General features: G+C 50.2%; 1 protein-coding gene across 5 annotated transcripts in view; it reads right to left on the bottom strand.

Annotated features, from left to right (window-relative positions):
- Positions 1 to 17,356, bottom strand: part of bcl2l1 (BCL2 like 1) — a 30,816-nt gene extending 13,460 nt beyond the window's left edge. Inside the window, exons 1-3 of one of the 5 annotated variants that reach the window (XM_088937155.1) lie at positions 17,304 to 17,356; positions 16,091 to 16,198; positions 13,606 to 14,242 (exon numbers count right to left, since the gene is read on the bottom strand). In XM_088937155.1, coding sequence (XP_088793281.1) covers positions 13,606 to 14,127 — 522 coding nt within the window. In that variant the 5' untranslated portion in view covers positions 14,128 to 14,242; positions 16,091 to 16,198; positions 17,304 to 17,356. Of the gene's footprint in view, positions 1 to 13,605; positions 14,243 to 16,090; positions 16,199 to 16,698; positions 17,012 to 17,303 lie in introns of those variants that run through there. The other 4 variants (XM_088937152.1, XM_088937153.1, XM_088937154.1 and 1 more) reach the window with 4 other exon arrangements.

Genomic DNA, 17,356 nt, shown 5'->3' with positions numbered 1-17,356 from the left:
CAAGTGAAGGTCAAGAGTCCTCTTGCTCCTCTACAGCAAGACCTGCTCCTGCCCAAACCCCAACACTGATTCGTTCTAGCACGTCACCCACGTGCCACCAGCGACCTGCTACCGTTCCTGCCACAGCCCGACTGCCAATGACCCAATTACAGGAGGCCTGGGGCAGCGACAAATTCACATCACACGATTCAGCAGCACGAATTTAGATGACGGAATCCTCTACCGCTGATATCATGACTAGTCGCAAATGGCTGGCAAGGTGGAAAAAAACAAGGTGAAATGCAGCTGAGCTCCATACACTGGACTTGTATGTCAATTAGGAGAAATTAAATATTCCCCAAAAGATCCACAAGACTTTCCCAGTCACTTTTACAAAAAAAAAGTGTCATAACTCCTTCATAAACACCACACAACACCATAAAACAACAGGCCTAATCCTTTACAAACTTTTGTGCAAATAACATTACGAGCACGTTGATTATTTGTTCCAATCCATCATGCGAGTTTCGGCTTGAAGATGAGAACGGAACTCCAGGCAGAGAGCGGTCTGGTAAGAATGATGGAAGAGCCCATCAAAGCCGAGAAGGACGCGGGTCCTGGTCCGTTCGCGTGGGATTGTGATTTGGAACGTGTTTTTTTTAAATGCATGTTTTTTGATTGTGTTACGCAGTGTTTATGAAGGAGTTATGATGCAGTTGTGTTTTAGCCTCCTTCAAGTCAAGCGTTACTAGAATATATTGCAATTGCAACCTGAGGTACGTCTTTAAATCAAGTGACTGGGAGGGTATGTTGCACATGGCAACGCTCACAGTACTGGGATGGGCTGAGCCACTACTCCCAGTAAATATCATTACCGCATTAGTAACCACATCGCTCACAGAGCCGTGCTGAAATCCTGACACGCGCACCTCCTCGGTTAACTCCCTCACGGCAACAGACTTCAAGATGACTGCCCTTCTTTTCGAGAGGACCACTGAAGGACGGTACTCAGAGTGCCCCTGGGAACTGGTATCTGCTTGGAGATCCAGAGGTCATGAAGGGAAATCCTGAGCACATTAAGCAGAATTTTTTTCTGCTTTTTCAAGAGCTGGCGACACTATGGCGACTACGTCCTTTACTGCTCTTCACTTCTCCCCGCGAAGCCTCAGGCGGAGCAGACGCTGTATGATGCAAATGGACAGAATGTACAGAAACTTTGTTTGGGGGGGGGAAGAGGAAGACGGCGGAGGCCTGTCACAAGATTTGCGAGTGACTCAAAGGCTAAACAAACAGTGCACATCCCTAACAGCTAAATACAGTGTTCAGAACTCAATGCACCTCTGCACTATACACTGTTTGCACGAACTATCATGTTTTTCTTTTGCACTACTACATATTTCTTCTTCTCCACAACATATGTACTGTTCTGGTTGTTATTACTGATTCTGTTTGTAACGTACTGTCTACATCGTGTGGCATTGTCCGTTGTACTGTATGTCCCGAGAGATCAAGCGAATAAGAATTCCAATGTACGTGTAAACATGGCAATAAACTCTTCCATTACAAGAAAGCGATCACTGTGTCCTGTCCAAGAGGTCGGGTGTATCTGCAGGGCTTCAAGGTCTCTTCCAAGCAGCAGCACCTGAAGAGCTGGGAGGAGCAGCTAAATTGGTCCAATTGAGCCAATTATGAGCTTGTTATCAGCAGGACTGGGACGGAAACACCCCATGTCCTAGGACTGGACACCCCTCTTCAATAAAAGCCTGACTCCCCCTTCTATAAAATACACAGATAAAAAAAAAGGCTTGCTCATCCTTTAGAAGATGTCTGATCTGCGTGCAAGTCGACAGGTACAGTGAACCGCACATCACGAGGAAGGAACAGAGCCTGTGGCACGCCCCCTGTCGAAGCATCCCATCATGAAGCTGGGACTTGGTGTTGAACCCTGGGTTTTAATTCTGTTTATTGCATTAAAATGCAATGCCTTTCAGGGCAGTGAGATGCACTCTCTGCGCTGTCTTAGTTAGAGATTGCCTTCCCTAGCTCAGAAGCAGCCCTCTCACTTCTCTGCAAGTGAAAATCCAGACACGGCACTGCTGGTTAATACGGTAACCCTCTGCAGAGAAAGCAAGCCACTCTGGCAAGAAGAACAGGGATCTGGAATGAGTTACTCAGCTGACTTTGACCAAAGGACTGTGGAACACAGTGGCGGAAATAAGACCCTTCACACAAGCACCTCACTTCCAGGATCCACACAGTCTAGACAGCAAATTATAAAAAAATGTCTGTTACACGACACCGCAAAAGATTTAAAGCACTGCCTCTTAATGCACCGGGAGCTTCTACACGCTGTGCTGTGATTAATGAAGGCTGCTCCAGGGAGCTGCACTTAATTTCTGAACGCGTCCTGGAACCAGTCCGCAGCTCCACTCTCCACTGTCGGGGTACTGCGCCGCGTGGCTGCGCTTCTGCCAGGACAGCAAAACAAAAACCAGCGCAAAAGGACGGCTATTTGAAAAGAAAGGGACACGCACCTGTGCCAGCTGGCTCGCGGATTCGGCTATTGTAAGGTGCTTCAGCCGGAGTCTCTTAGGAGTAATTAAACTGTCAGGGTCATCAAAAGCTGCAGTTCGCTATGTGGGCTGAAACCTGAATGGCCTTCATGGCTAGAGGGGACAGAAAGCAGCCTGCGAGCAGGCACAAGGAGGCGTGTGCAGCGCTGGAGGTGGGGATGCTGAACCTACTGCCTGAGCCGCCACTGTGCCGAGGGAGGGAAAGAGCTGCTTCGACTTCTTCAACTTCACTCTTCGCCCTCGGATTCCTCCCTCGGCCCGCTGTGTGTGTGTTTATGTCCCTTAGCTTGCGTCCCCACCGCCAGCCAACACCGAGTGTTCATCACAAAGACAGCGAGCTACAGTTCGACACCATCGGTGGGTAGTGGTGTACAAGGCAGAGCGGGGCGATAGGTATTAAGAGGCCGTTGCCAACGGAAGCTTCCAGCACAGCCATTTTGTCTTCGCTTTGACTCCCAAATTCCCCACAGGAGACCAGCCACGCTCCGCCGTCCCCGGAGGGTCAGAAAGAGCCCAGGGGGCAACAGCGTGGGAAAACTGCACCCTCAGCAGCAAGCTGACAAGTCTCCACAGGCCCCAGCTGGGATCTCGACTCTCCTCCTTCGGTGGCCTGCAGCCTGCAGCCCCTCTTTTATGATGCAGCAGTTTAGTTTCTAACATTCGCTCCAGCCTTCACTGCCTGCCAGTCCCAGGACGAGGCAAACCCAGGTCCGGGAGTTAGGCGCGGCCTAGCAGGGGCCCGCAGCGTGAAGGACCCAGGCACTGCAGACATGCAACACTTCAGGAGTCGATACGCAAAATCAAACTCTTGCGACTGTGTGCGGTTGGCAAACTCAGGTCTGACCAGGACTGGCTGTTAGCACGGGTGTCTGTTGCAGAAACCGTGCAGCAATTTTTGCAACACTATTTTTTTTTCTGGCAGAAAAACTGCATGCATATTTCCTCTGCTTTGCTTCCTAGTAAAGCCCTTAACGTCTACAACAGTAAAATGTTCTTGTGAACCTCAGGGTGCAGGAGAAGTGTGGTTTATTCAGATGTAGAGGCCCATTTATGTAATGAAGGCATAAGTTACATTACTGGTAAAGAAAACTTTCTTTTAAACTCCCACCATTCTCAGCTTCTAAAACGGGGGATGCACCCATGACCCCATTTTCATCAGCCCAGCAAGTCAGATGAGCTTCAGCCCACACGGAACACACGAAACTTCCAGTAAATGTGACAACTCGTTTTTTTTACTTTCATGTTTTTATGGGTCATTTAATTTATGTTTTCCTGCAGGCGTCAAAGAAAGGAACTGAAGTCTTTCAGTTTCTTAATATTTCTTTCTTAGGTAGTTTCTTAATATTTGTATACATATTTCTTATAAAGTGTATATATTACAGAAACAAAGAAATTTTCTAATTGAGATGAACTGAAAGAGAAAAGTCAGCCATAGGCTCATCTGTTAAAAGATCAGGATCCCCTATTGAAGAAGGCGTTCAGCCTGCACCCCACATCCACATTCATACAGGGTAACGGAGTCAGGATTGAACTGAGGACAGAGATCTGGGGTGGAGAAGGTGATGAAAGTCTCTCTTGCATGTTGGGGAATCTATTAGCTGAACTAGGCTGGGGTCGAAATATTTTGACCTGATTCATGAAGAAGGGAACTTGGAGCAACTTTTTCGTCTGCAATACTAGCGTATTTCACCCTCCTGCAACCCTCAAAAACGCACGCAACGCCACAGAAACGGACGTTTTCCCTTTCAGTTTGGAACCTTTCTCCACCACACTAAGACATCCCTTCCAGATATTTAATTTTGCTTTATCTTCTCATCACAAGAGCTTGAATCACCACTTCCCTGGGGGGGCCTGTGGAATTCCTGGCTCTACAGGAACAGGTTCTGCTGCTGTTTCAAGAATGACTGAGGATCTAGGCACTGCTCCAGCCATTCTTCAGAAACACCCCCCTCCCCACCAAAACAAATAAAGAGATCAGATGCTTCCCAGCCAACACGGGGTTCTTGAACAATTCTGATTTGTGTTGAGCTGGACTTGCCACAAGCATAAGCATTGCCAGATCACAAAACTGAGGCAAAAAAAAAATCACCTACGCTGATTACCAACCATTTGGCACTGCCTGGAAAGGGTGAGTCAGTTAAGAGAGGGGAAAGTTCCACTTCCTTCCCTACAACAAGTGATGCAGAAGGTCCCTCTTGCGTCTGCTGCAGCTCCTTTCGGTTAACATTGCTTTTCTTCATTTCAGACTAACCTAGTCGGGAATCTCCAGCCCGTTTCTCCACACCTCACCACGATGATAGCTGTTCGGCAACAGACAAGTCCTGCACCCCCTTCACAGATCACATCCGCAGGTGGCCAGCCGAGAGAGAGAGGGCTGACCGACTGCTCCTGTCCCTACCCCTTGTCCATACGCTACTGCCCGGAGAATCCTAGACATGCCTGGCCAGCGACGTTAAAATCCTGTAGCCTTTTCACCACTACAGCCGATAATAATAACAACCAACTATTTTATTCAGCACTTGTAGTAGGTGCAAACCTCACAGCACTTGACAGTAGGTGCAAAAATAAACAGTGATAAGGACGTAAGGAGAGCACATTATTAAATAAGACCAGCGGTTAGATGTGCAGCAGAAGATATATGGTCAACAGGAAATGGAGCGCCCATTCCCTTAACAGACACAGAGTCCAAATAAAAGACTGTTTCGAAAAGATTTTAAGTCTGGCAATAAACGCGCTCCTGAAAACCAGGAATCTCTTATTAACCCCGTATTGAAGAAAACGCGCAAAACCTCCATCAGTGATGCAGAACTAACGAGCTGCACAGAGACGAGCAAGCAGCTGCAGGGATCTGCTCACTGCTCGGGGGGGACAGCCGCTCACAGCACATGGGGGGCTCAGCAAGCCTTCGGGCCCTCGGTGGCCCCTGGTAGGTCGCTTTCGGACGGGGGGGGCGCGCTTGATGACGGCTCAGCAAAGTGCTCCACCGGCAAACTCGCGCGGCCGGAAACGGGAGCCCCGGGAGCGGCATGACGCAAACCATTTTGAAATGCAACGCAAGAACAAAAGACGTGACGTCTCGGGCCGCAAAGCGAATTTCCCCCCGACGCGAAGCCGACTGTGACCGAGCAGAGAAGGGACCTGAACCTGACTTGAACTGCAAATCGCTGCAATGCAGGGTCACCAGCTCGTAACGCTGAACTCTAAAGCGGTGCTCCGCTATATAACCCATCAGCGCTGATGAGCGCGGACTTGGGCATCACCTCGCACATAAAATAATCGCCGCATCTGTTCCCCGAGAGAGTGCTGGAAAAACAACAACATGTCAGGGGTTTATACCTGCAGGCCGGCCTTCCAGTCCACTGGCTCAGGCACGTCTATAAATAGGAGGGGAAGAAAAAAAAATCGCTTCTGCTTGACTGGGCTGATTTGCGACCTCAAAACAGAAAGCGCCGTTATATAACTCGCAACGCGTCGGCTGCCGCAGCAGCTGCAGCTCCAGCGCTGCTGCTCTGTGCGAGTCTGCGGGCCGGGAGGCGCAACTTGACGGCGCCTCTGCAGCACGGAGGGGCGTCCAAGACGCCGAGCACGGCTGCTTCCCCACCGCGGAGCTGGGTCCCGTCGCCTTCGTGGGGAAAAAAAGTGCCTTTGCGGCCTTAAAGTGGGCTCTTTTCACCACGCAGGAGGCGAACAACGCGAAGCGTTATGCAATATCGCCAGCCCGTCTTTCTGCAAACACAAAGCAAGGCACGTCACATTTATTTTGCAAGGAAATAATCTAATGGCCACTGTAAGGCAATATGCCGTGTTGCAAGAGGGTTGCACATTCTCTACAAAGAGCGACAAGAACACTGTCTCATCATTAGAACCCCTGCAGGGAATATCACTTTACAGCTGCAGAATGCTTAAGAGCGCAACCTGGGATTCAACACGCTCCCCCCAGTAACTGGGCGATGCGATCGGACAGGTTTTTCTATTAGAATTCTGCAAAAAAGGGCTCCCTGAACTGGAAGATGGGATCAGAAAATGGGTGATTGATAGACATGTCGAGGTGAGGAGGAAAAAAAGAGTTTCATTTAAAAAAGGGGGGTGGAGGGTGGGGGGCGAGGCTGCTTAATCAATGCTGTCGAATAGTGTGGTGGAGATATTTACCTTTCTGGGAGTGCGCCAATGCCCGGACAACAGAAGCACGCTGTATTATCAGCGAACAGAGCCGATTAACAGAGCACACAGAGCCTTCCATTCACGGGGCCTCACACACAGAGATGCACAGACACAGGGGGACTGCCTGGTGACAGCAACGGACCAGAGCCCTCCCAGCCTGTCCCAAAGCTATTCGACTTTTCACGCAGCCCTCACAAACCTGACGCTGAAACGTTAGGAAAAAAAAGTTGGGGAGTGCAGGAGACGGGGTTGGCTTGACCCGCTTCTTCCCTCAACTGTACCCCGTGTTTCCGGCCTCGCGTCCGATGTCCTGTAGGGGCAGCGAAGGAAAAGGGGGAAAAGAACCGAGCCTGCGAGGGGCAGGCCTGCCGACAGCGAGCCAGCGCGCACGCCGAGCGCAGGCTGGGAAATCGGGACAGAGGGTACGGGGGAGGCGCAGGAGACGCAGAGGAGTCAGCGGCTCTTCCAGCAAGACTCCGTTGCTCAACGTCATCCCTCCCCACAAAAGAAAAACAACACGGAAAAAAAAATTCGAGGACAAACCGGAGGACTGGGTCACGCGGGCCAAGGATGAACGCCGTGTGGCTCAACTTCCTGCCCGGCCCAGTGTGGCCCCGGAGGTGCAGGGAGAGACCCGAACCCAGAGGCGTTTTTGTTTAAAAAAAACAAAACAAAAAGACTCGGCCGCCCTTAAGGGTGGCTGAATAAGGCGATGAGCCCCCGAGCTGCACGCCAGAGCCGCCGCGCTGGGGCCTGTTGCGGTCCCACCGGAGGGGGCAGGGTCTCTCCCGCCTCTCGCACAGGTGAGTCGGCCCGGCTTCGGGACACTGGCAGGGGCAGGACTGGGCCTGAGGGCCGGAGGCGGGGGACGCTCTCGGTGGGGTTGCTATAGCGATCGCTCACAGGAGAACTACAACTGGTCCAACAGGAGGGGGAGTACGGAGGCCCAGGATGCAAAGGGCCTGGGGAAGAGGCCGGACACGACCACTCCCGCTGTCCCGCGGCGGCGCTGGCGCAAGGCTACGGCAGCTGTCTCTCGTGGCGAGGGGGGTGGGGGGCGAAAGGGGAAGGAGGAAATAAAATCTCTCTCTCCGCTTCATGCTTCGAAAACGCACCATTTACAACGAAAAAAACAAACAAACGCTGCTCGACCTGCCTGGCTGGTCGGTTAACGGTGTACACCTGCGCCCCAGCAGAAGCCATCTGCTAACGGCTGAGCCCCAGCTTCCTGCCTGCGCCGGCGGCGCTCTCCAAGAGGCAGGCTCCCCTGCGGGGCCACAGGAGCCCCCGCGCCCTCTCGCTCTCCGCCGGCCCGTTCGATACCAGGGGGACCGAGAGCAGGCCCTTCGAAGCGCTCGCCAAAAACAAACAGAACAGCAGCGGCATCAACAAGTTAGATAAAAACCCGTCAGTCATCTGACAGCTTGTGGGAAGAAACTTCCAACCTGGTGTAAAACCCCTCTGGTGTTTGCTGTAATACATCGTGCCGAACAGCAGAGAGGTACCGGTGAATTCTTACAAGCTCTCTACTTCGCACATCAACAATCTGAAAAGCAAATTACCTGCAAATTAGCATGGCCACATGCTTCTTAACCTAAACCATCAGCCGAGACAAGAACCGTGAACCTGGCCAAATTGGCCTCCTGTCCCCAGAGAGAAAATAGTTCATCAGCAATTCTTGGAAGACTTTTTTTAAAAGAAAAAGACTGAGCTACCAAACTGTCCTCTGGCTATCTGCTGCCTGATTGTACAGCTGACTGAAAAACAACCCTTCCCCTGCAGAACCTCAGCAACAGGCGCTATCCTGGGCAGAAAAAGCCATTTAAACATTAACCAAGTAGTGTCAATCACAAACAAATAATTAATGTTTACCAGCACAAGGCTATCTGTTTTCTGCAGCAACTCGGTTTAATCAAATGCAGATCTAAAACCTCTGATTAATCCAAAATTCATGCAGTAATTGACAGGACTGTATAATTATAATTCAGGATGTGTCATCCCTCCTCTTAGGAATTAAGTGGCTGAACTGTTCATGAAAAAAATATGATGAACCAACACTCAACTGGGGACAGGGGTAGTAATAAATAAAAAATAATTTGCTCTTCGCTTTCAAATCTTATTAATCATATTTAAGAGTTGAATAATTTAGCGTTGCACTACAGTCTGCAGTTACCTTGCATCATCTTCAAGAGTGAAACAAACACAGTGTGCGCCTCCTGTTACAGGCAGAACTCATGAGTTCATCATTTCTTTCCAGCAACATCAGGTTTTCCGGAGACCACCTGAGAGCAATTACTTCAGACGTCTGGGCTTTTTAAATATTTATAAGATAAAAACGTGTACTTCCAAGGGTCAACAAAAATCTATACATTTCACACAGAGAAAAACAGAGTAATTACAGCGAACGTATTACCAAACCTCCCAGGATCACAAAACAGAGCTTAGAAGCGGTGAGTTTCTACCAAAGAAGATTCCTGGTTGTGGTTACAGAAATCTTACTTTCTGCTTATTTTTTTGGGCCAAGCACATCAGCGGGGTCTCAGTTCTGGGGTCTTGGGAGGTATCCTGGAAGGCAGCACACTTCCTTTATGGGCTCAGCTGGTCTGTGAGTAGAAGCAGGAGGGAGGAGGGGAGACATTCTTGCTGAGGATGTGGCTTTCCAGACCCATTCCGGAGACATTTCCTGCTAACGCAACCTTCCCTTCCCCGAGCAGCAACCCCCCCCAGTCAACGGGCCGGGTTTCCGGCGTCAAGGGAGCGGGCTGGGGCAGAGCCGCTCTCTGCGACTTGAGCAAATGGGATCTCCGGCACCCGATACCCCCACTGGGCCGGAGCGCGGTTCCCAGGCCGGGAATTCGAACCTCACTCTGAACGGGAAGGCCCGGCTAGGCTCTGGGGGTGAGCCAGGGGTAGAGCGCCTCTGCAGCGCGGCGCGGCTCTGACCTCATCGACCGGAGAAGCACCGCGGCGGCCGCCGTGAAGCCGATACTGTGGGACACACTGTAATCGGGTTTGCTGCCTGCCCTCTCAAAGTTATTAACTGGCCTGACGGTCGACTGTTACCCCCTGGGAAAGATGTCCGCCATGAAGGGGTCACTGGAGCCACTGAATTCCGTTTCGTAATGGACCGTCTACATTGTGTGGCGTCGTCTGCTCTACTGTGCACGTCCTGAGAGATCAGCGCGAATCAGAAATCCAATGCACACGTACAGGAGGGGAGTTTGTGGTGCAGATGGGCTGGGCTTCTTTGCAGGGACAGCCTAGGCAGACCTCTAGAACCTGGATGATCTAACTCGTCCCAGCACCCCTTCTTTTCCACTTCACACTGACGGAGACTGTACACAGACCGCAGGAAATCCAATCCAACACCAGCTGTGAGCTGCAGTATCCCAAACGGACAGACCTCTCGGAGTTTTGCCTTCCCTTCTTAAAACCGGGTCATATCTTGGGGTAGAACACAGTCAAGGGCTGAACAAGAGGCGCTTTTTTTTTTTTACACAAAGGGTTGTGGGAGTATGGAACATGCTATCTACCCAGCCATGTGGAAGCAGACATCCAGGCTTTCTTCAAGGCACAGCTATAGGAGACCCTTGGATCAATTAACTACAAGCCAATGGGCTCCTATCATTCGAGAATGCTCTTATACATGTTCAATGCGAGAGGTAACATGCAACACTCCTAATCCCGAGAAGAGCCAGTGATGTCTGGAATGATGGCAGAGATGAACAGCACTGTGTGCCACACAGACTGAAGAGCCCACACCTCCCTGTGCCAGTTCTACAGCCTGGGTGACTCATGCTGTCGTGCGGCTGAGAGCTCATGGCCTTCACACATCTAAAGTTTAAAAACCTGATTAGCGAAAAATGAGAGATTACAAAACTACAGGGTCAGCACGAGGGATCTGCTAAAGCTTACAAACAGTTGGGCATCTGGATGGATGAGACTCACATACCTTTTGATTAAAGACACGTCATCATGCAGCACTAAGACTTATAGTGAATTGATCCCGAATGCATAACGAGGAACAGTATAAACGTGCAAAATGGGCACGTCTCTCTCCCAGCAGACGTAAACACTGGCCTGCTTTTGGAAAAGAAAGAGGTCTAGGGACGTTTCCATATAACCCCACAACTTGCGCTTACATTAGTTTAATGTCTTCCATTTTGTTTTATTTTTTTTTTACAGAGTAGTGTCCCCGCCAGTATACTGGGGCATTAGGGCCCACACAGACCTCAGGGTGACCCTCTACTGGTCCTACTCTTCCAGCAACAACCTTTCCCAGGAGGTCTCCCATCCAGGTACTGAGCAGGCTCACCCCCCCTGCTGAGCTCCAGTGGGCTGCCAGGTGTTAACCTGCAGAAAAGCCCACTGCTCTTGCCTTTCTGACGCCCCCTCACAAACCACAGGTCTCAGTGAGCCTTAAGACGGAGACCCGAACGTCACATCCACGATTCTAAAGGAAAACCAAACGGAGAAGACCGGTACAACATCCAAAACGTTGTTCTTGTCACCCCCACACAAGTCACCTCCAGGCAGAAGCTGCGATTTGTGTTCAACAGGAGCATGAAAAGACAGAGCTGCCTCCAGCAAAAGCTCAGTCAAACAGCTATCAATACAATTGCATCAATGCTGCTGGGTGCAGATGGTGGTCACAGTGTCTCATTCATTAGACTATCATGACCAGAACGTTCATTCAAGCTTAGAAGTTACATAAGCGTACTCTCTCTGGGTCATGTGACTTTAAGGGACTCTGGGCCCATCGAACACAAAAAAAAAAATGCTCTAACCCTAAACGAGTGGATCTACCAAGTGAAATATTGAATAAATCGACGAGACAGAGGAAGCAGGGAAAACCACAAACTGTGCTTATTCCCCTCCGAGAAGTGAAACTGCTGTCTGCTCTGTTCCCACTTCCATTCACTCAGACTCCGCACAGCCGCCGCCCGCCCGCGCCTCATTCAGAGAGAGCTTCACAGCAACAGCACAGTACGCAGGTGGGTGGGACCTCTCGCCGAGCCGCACAGAGGCCGGCGACTGTCACGCTTCTGGAGTCAAACTGCGATTTCCAGCATTGGATCCTCAGATCAATTAGCTGCTAGCAAACCCCCAGGAGACAGGTGGGCCGCCAGGGGTGGCCGCTACTGGGACACAAAGGTCCAGTCAGCTCCAGGTGGACTTGCAGGACGGGCAGACGTCCCACGGAATTTGAAGCAAACCAGCAACTTCGCAGCGTTTCTCCCTGAAAGGGAGGATCGGGCGCCTGTGTTAAGGGCGGCATCTTCCTGCTCCGGGAAGGGGAACATGCATCTTACTCCTGCCTGCTGAGCCCGCAGCAGAAGGGCAGCTGTTACAGACGAGGAAGTACTGAAGACCTCGCCACCGAAAGGATGCTGGTGAAGCCGGTATTGCATGCATCTGCTTTACCGCTCTTCCATCTTTTTTTGTTTAAAAGTTCATGCTTCCCTAACGTGGATTAGCGTCAGCGTGAGTGCAGCTGTCTATTTTTCTAACCCTTAGCTTTTTTTTTTTTACAGCGTCGTCCAAACTGAATTGGGCATTGCCACCGAGGGAAACTCGCAAATAGAACAGGGCCGCACAAAGCCTTTAAAAAGCATAAAAGTAAGAAGCAAAGGTGGTGAGAAAACACACCTGTTCAGCTTTAAAGAACATTCAGCTTCACCAACACCTTCCTGAGTGGACTGGAACCCAGACCCTGCCTGTCTAAATGCAGCTCCTCAGCATGTATACAGAAGAGTAAGTCATATTCAAAGCAGAAAGAAAGAAAGGTAAACCGCCCTGACAATCACAATGGAATGGAGATCAATCAAATAAGAGGAAAGGACACTGCGCACTATTTTGCGTTTAGACAGCCCCAGATCTTGCAGCTCTTATAAAGTGGAAATGACACCCAAGACCATCCTCCTTCTAGCTCAAACTGAGCTAGTCTAATGGATTCAGTCTGGAGCCCACACTGCCTGATCAGTGACGTGCCATGCCCATATTTTGTGGGGAATGTAGACAGCTCTGACCTTGTGTATGCGTCTAACAATCAGGAGAGAGGTCCCTGGAAATTCTGAGCCCAGGGAGAGAGGGAACACGCGGAAGATGCCGACCAAAACCTTGAAGAAAACAACTGCTTTCTTTGGTAACATTTATTTTTTAAAATCTCTTGTCCGTGGAAGAGCAAAAAAAATAAAACCAACCCAAAAAGAGGGCCATTGTCAATCCCTGCCCTTTCTCTGGCTCCAGAAGGCTTGAGCCACTTGTCACACCCTTCAGAGATGATCTATGAGAAGACGCCCAGCGAGGCAGCTGAAGGCTTTTTCATTGGCACAGCTCAGCCCTGAAACTGATTCCTGAATTGGAAAGACTACACTGGTGGCTGCCTCCATCTGTTGGCGTGCACGAAGCAGAGACGCAAAAGTCTGGTCAATGCCAAACTGATGCATCGGACTTAAAGCTATAGAGAATGAGAAAGACAGAAAGAAAGAAGCACCAGGTACCATCAAGAGCGGACTCAGCAGACAACCACATGAAACATCACGGGTATAAACAGAGGGGGGGGCGATGCAGCAGTGTGGGCCAATACCAGACTCGGGTCCAAATGAGTTTGCCAATGCCCGACAAACAGCTTCAGTTGCTCTCACCCCTATTCATCAAGAGGAAAGCCAGCTGCCACCTACTGAGCTCAAATGCACCTGTCTGCACCTGTACGGAGCGGTAGCACTGTGGCTAAAGATCTACGCCTGTGGCTGGAAGGTTGTGTGAATATCAAATTAAAAAATTAAGCACAAACTCAAAAACATCCCCCATGCAAACACACGCGGTCCTAGACCCGGATCATCTCCAGCTGGGGCGCCCCTGTGTGGAGGGGCAGGGGAACTGCACTCACCCATCCTCCCTGACTCTGGATCCAGGGCTGAATGTTGTTGTCCAGGTAGACGGTCATCCACTCGGCTATGCGGCTCACCAGGTTGCTCATCTCCTTCTCCACGCACTCCACGCACAGCGCACCCCCGAAAGCGAAGAGCCCCACGATGCGCCCCCAGTTCACCCCGTCCCGGAAGACCTCGTCCATGACGTGCTCGAAGCTCTGGTAGGCGGTGGCGGGCGTGATGTGGAGCTGGGAGGACAGGTCGCTGAACGCCCGGCCGTAGCGGAGCTCAAACTCGTTGGCGGAGTCACGCAGCGCCTCCTGCACCGCCTCGATCCCCTGGGGGGGCTGGCGCGACACAGGGCCACCCCCGCCATTGGCCGCGCCGTTCACGCGCTCCTCTGCGTTCGGGCTCCCCGAACCCACCGCCCCAGCGCCTCCGGTCCTGCCCTCCAGGCTGAACTGGTCCCAGGAGTAATTCTTCTGCGAGAGTTTATAGTTGATGTAGTAGACGACAAGGTCTCTGTTGCTGTACGACATCTTGTCTGCTCGTCTCTGCCTGCTTCACGCCACAAAACCCATTCTGGACACAAGGGATTACCAAGTTCCCTTGCCTGGACGCTGCAATCTCTTTGCTGCCGGCTGACGGTCTGTCCTTTCGGAATGAGAAAAAAAAATGGCATTCTGAAATCCGTCAGGACCTGACACAAGGAGCATGTGGCACAGATGAAGCACATTTTCCGTTAATCACGGCATGCAAAAGCAAAAAGACCGATCATCTCAAATTCATGCACTACCTCGTTAGAAACATGGCCACCAGAAAGCATTAAAAACAACTTGGCAACCAGAGTCTGTTTTTTTTCCAAGCTCCAATATGGGGGCTCATTATAAGCTACAGGGTTGGTGTAGGGATCACGCTAATTAAAGCATGAAAACAATCAGATGTCCGTTACTGTCTGACAGCGTTCATTAATTGTCCAGGACATGGCAGGAGAATGTCTGACGGCTCTACACCACGTCCTATCACAGCGCCACTGCTCATCTTCTCTGTGGCACCAAAACCCTTCAGAAATTAAACTGACCGGAATTCAATGAACAGCCCTGCAGGGAGAGATGACCACTGACACAGGCAGGCAGGCAAGGGTTTCTCGAGTGACCCCCGCAAAGACCAACTCAAGTGACCATATTGAGGCACAAATCAAGACGCGCCCACCACCACCACACTCAGGGGCAGGCTGGGGAGGAGGGGTCAGAGGTCAGTGATGACCTCTCCAGTTACCTGACTCCTTGATTCCCCGATGCCAGCAAAGAGCTGCCAATGCCCCTGTCCAGAACTGCTCAAGATGCTCAGATAAAGTACAAGTATTTCTGCTGCCTTCAACCACAGGGAACTGAGACATCACAAATTAAACCCCTAGCCAGGGAAACCTCTTCAAACCAGGGTGTCTTCTTTCCCATTTCTAGTGTCAAGTGTTTCTGTACACACGGACACAAAAAATAAACCTATTCACAGGCTGAACAATGTGAATAACACAAACATATAATATAATCACACAGTTTGCTATTACCTAGTAATCTTACACACATAACATTCCCTCCATAACAAACAACACAGCCATTTATGTTTCTAAACCGGAATAAACGTTTTTCCGACGCAGAAAAATGTTCCTCGGTCTGACAAATACACATTAAGACTGAAATGATGATAAAAACGGTTATTATTCTCCATGTCGTCTGACCTCATCCAGGTTATCAGAGGCGCCTAGCAAAAGGTCAGAGTATCTAAAACCTAACCTTTCCTATGTTAATCCTGGCATTTGGACTGGTATTTTAACGGCTACGATAACGGCAACTTCCTACACGAAAGCTCATTTAAAAGCCCGATGTTAAGGGCCACGGCTCCCGAGATAGATTTTCATAAAAATGCGTTATCGCGGCCAGACGATCTTTGCCGGATTCCCCGGCCACATACAGTAGGTGTGACTGTGATTTGTGCGGTACCGTCTGCAGATAAATGAGACAAAAGACAGGCTCGACATTTCAGACGGGAGAAGGCTGACATTTAGGGATCCTAGGGTTCGCCTGCGGGTCTCCCCCTGCGAGCTGCTCTTCCCACCGGAGCGAAATACCGACAAGCAGCCTACCCCCCCCCCCCACACACACACACACAATCGGAAGCAATTGCTAACTATTTTATTTACTCAAACACGCCCTGAAAAAGATCAACATCAGTGTCGGGGCTCATAGCGCACGCCAAAAACAGACAAGAATGCCGTTTGCTTTCTGCAACCTGCTGAAGAGCACTTTTTTTGCTCATCGGAAAAAATAAAAAACCCAAGCAGAAAATAAAACAAACACGTATCTCGTAATCCACTGTCGAACTACGGATTCTCCTCGGCTTCGGTGTTTCAATGCCTCGCAAACGGAGCAAAGTGAAACATTCTCCATAAAAACCCAGCCTAAGGCTACGACGGACCTGAGAAGGTTTTGGGGTGACACTCACCTCGGGAAATAAAAGCCCTGCGTTGTTTGCGTTGGTGGCAATACCGCTGGCTCGTCCCTATCCAGTCAATCGAGCTGGGCTTCCTGAGTCACTGCACGCTGTCAAACCCTGCAGCACAGGAGCAAAGCAGAACCTATTAGCCAATGCACGGCGCTCACGGCCCCGCCCCCTCGCCTGGGACAGGGGGCGGGGCCATTACGTCCTTCCTACCGTAATTGCACAGTTAGAGGCGCGCACACCCCCCGCATGAGGCACAATTACGTCAATAAAACTATACATCTTTGTAAATCAATACTACACATTGCTCAAAGCAACAACAACAACAACAACAAAAAACCGCGACGGTTACGAGTGCATATGAACTGTACATAACTTTGGTTTGGTTTCCAACAATTAAACGACTGCACTGGCCTATTTTCAGGCGGACCAACCCAGGTGAGTAATCCATTTTAGGAGACAGTGCACCAATCACACACCACTAACCACTGTAACCCACATTAAAGTGGTTAATGACTACCCGCAACGAATTAAAATCGGCCCTCCACGGTGAGCCGGAAAAATTCCGTCCCATTCCCCGTTACTCTGTTGTTTTAAGATCCTCAATTTACCTTTGCAGATTCAACATGATTATAAGCCCGTGTGCAGAAGAGGCAGGGAGCCCATTTCTAATTAACCGTCAGCGCCAACGTAGTCCAGCCACACACAAACCACCTCTGATTGAAGAAGACCACAATTTAGCACTCGCACATAGCACTACCTACCCCATTCGTTTTAACTGAAAGTACCCTTCATAAATCATGGTCGCTTAACACTAATCAATAATACGGACCAGGATCCGACATTTTACTCATTTCCACAACCCCACTCGAGATCCAGAGGCCAGCCCGAGCCTCTTTGCGCACTACAATTTTCCTTCTGCAGGATATTCCGCCTTTGGGATGTAAAATGACACTTTTTAGACCAACCCTGCTCGAGTAACGACGGGACGTCATGCTTTTTTTTTTACCTCGGTCTTGTGCACACTGGCTTGCAATTTGTAATGCACGTTTTCGGGAGGGGGAAAAAAAAGAAATCCCGCATTTACACAACGTTATCATTCTTATGTCGCAGCAGTGTTTTCGTTAGCTAATCAAGGCAGGTCCCTTACCAACCCCTGCAAAGCACAGTAAGCGTGTTCAGTCACGACGTCTGAAATAATGTATTTAAATCTGACCTGATTAAAGAACAGGAAGAGGTTGTAACGCCCTCGGCCGGACTGGTTTTCAT

This window comes from Atractosteus spatula, chromosome 19 (assembly GCF_055471065.1).
Source record: "Atractosteus spatula isolate fAtrSpa1 chromosome 19, fAtrSpa1.hap1, whole genome shotgun sequence".
Taxonomy (NCBI): Eukaryota; Metazoa; Chordata; class Actinopteri; order Semionotiformes; family Lepisosteidae; genus Atractosteus; species Atractosteus spatula.
The sequence above is the reverse complement of the archived record's forward strand: the minus strand, read 5'-3'. Positions and strand labels throughout refer to the sequence as shown.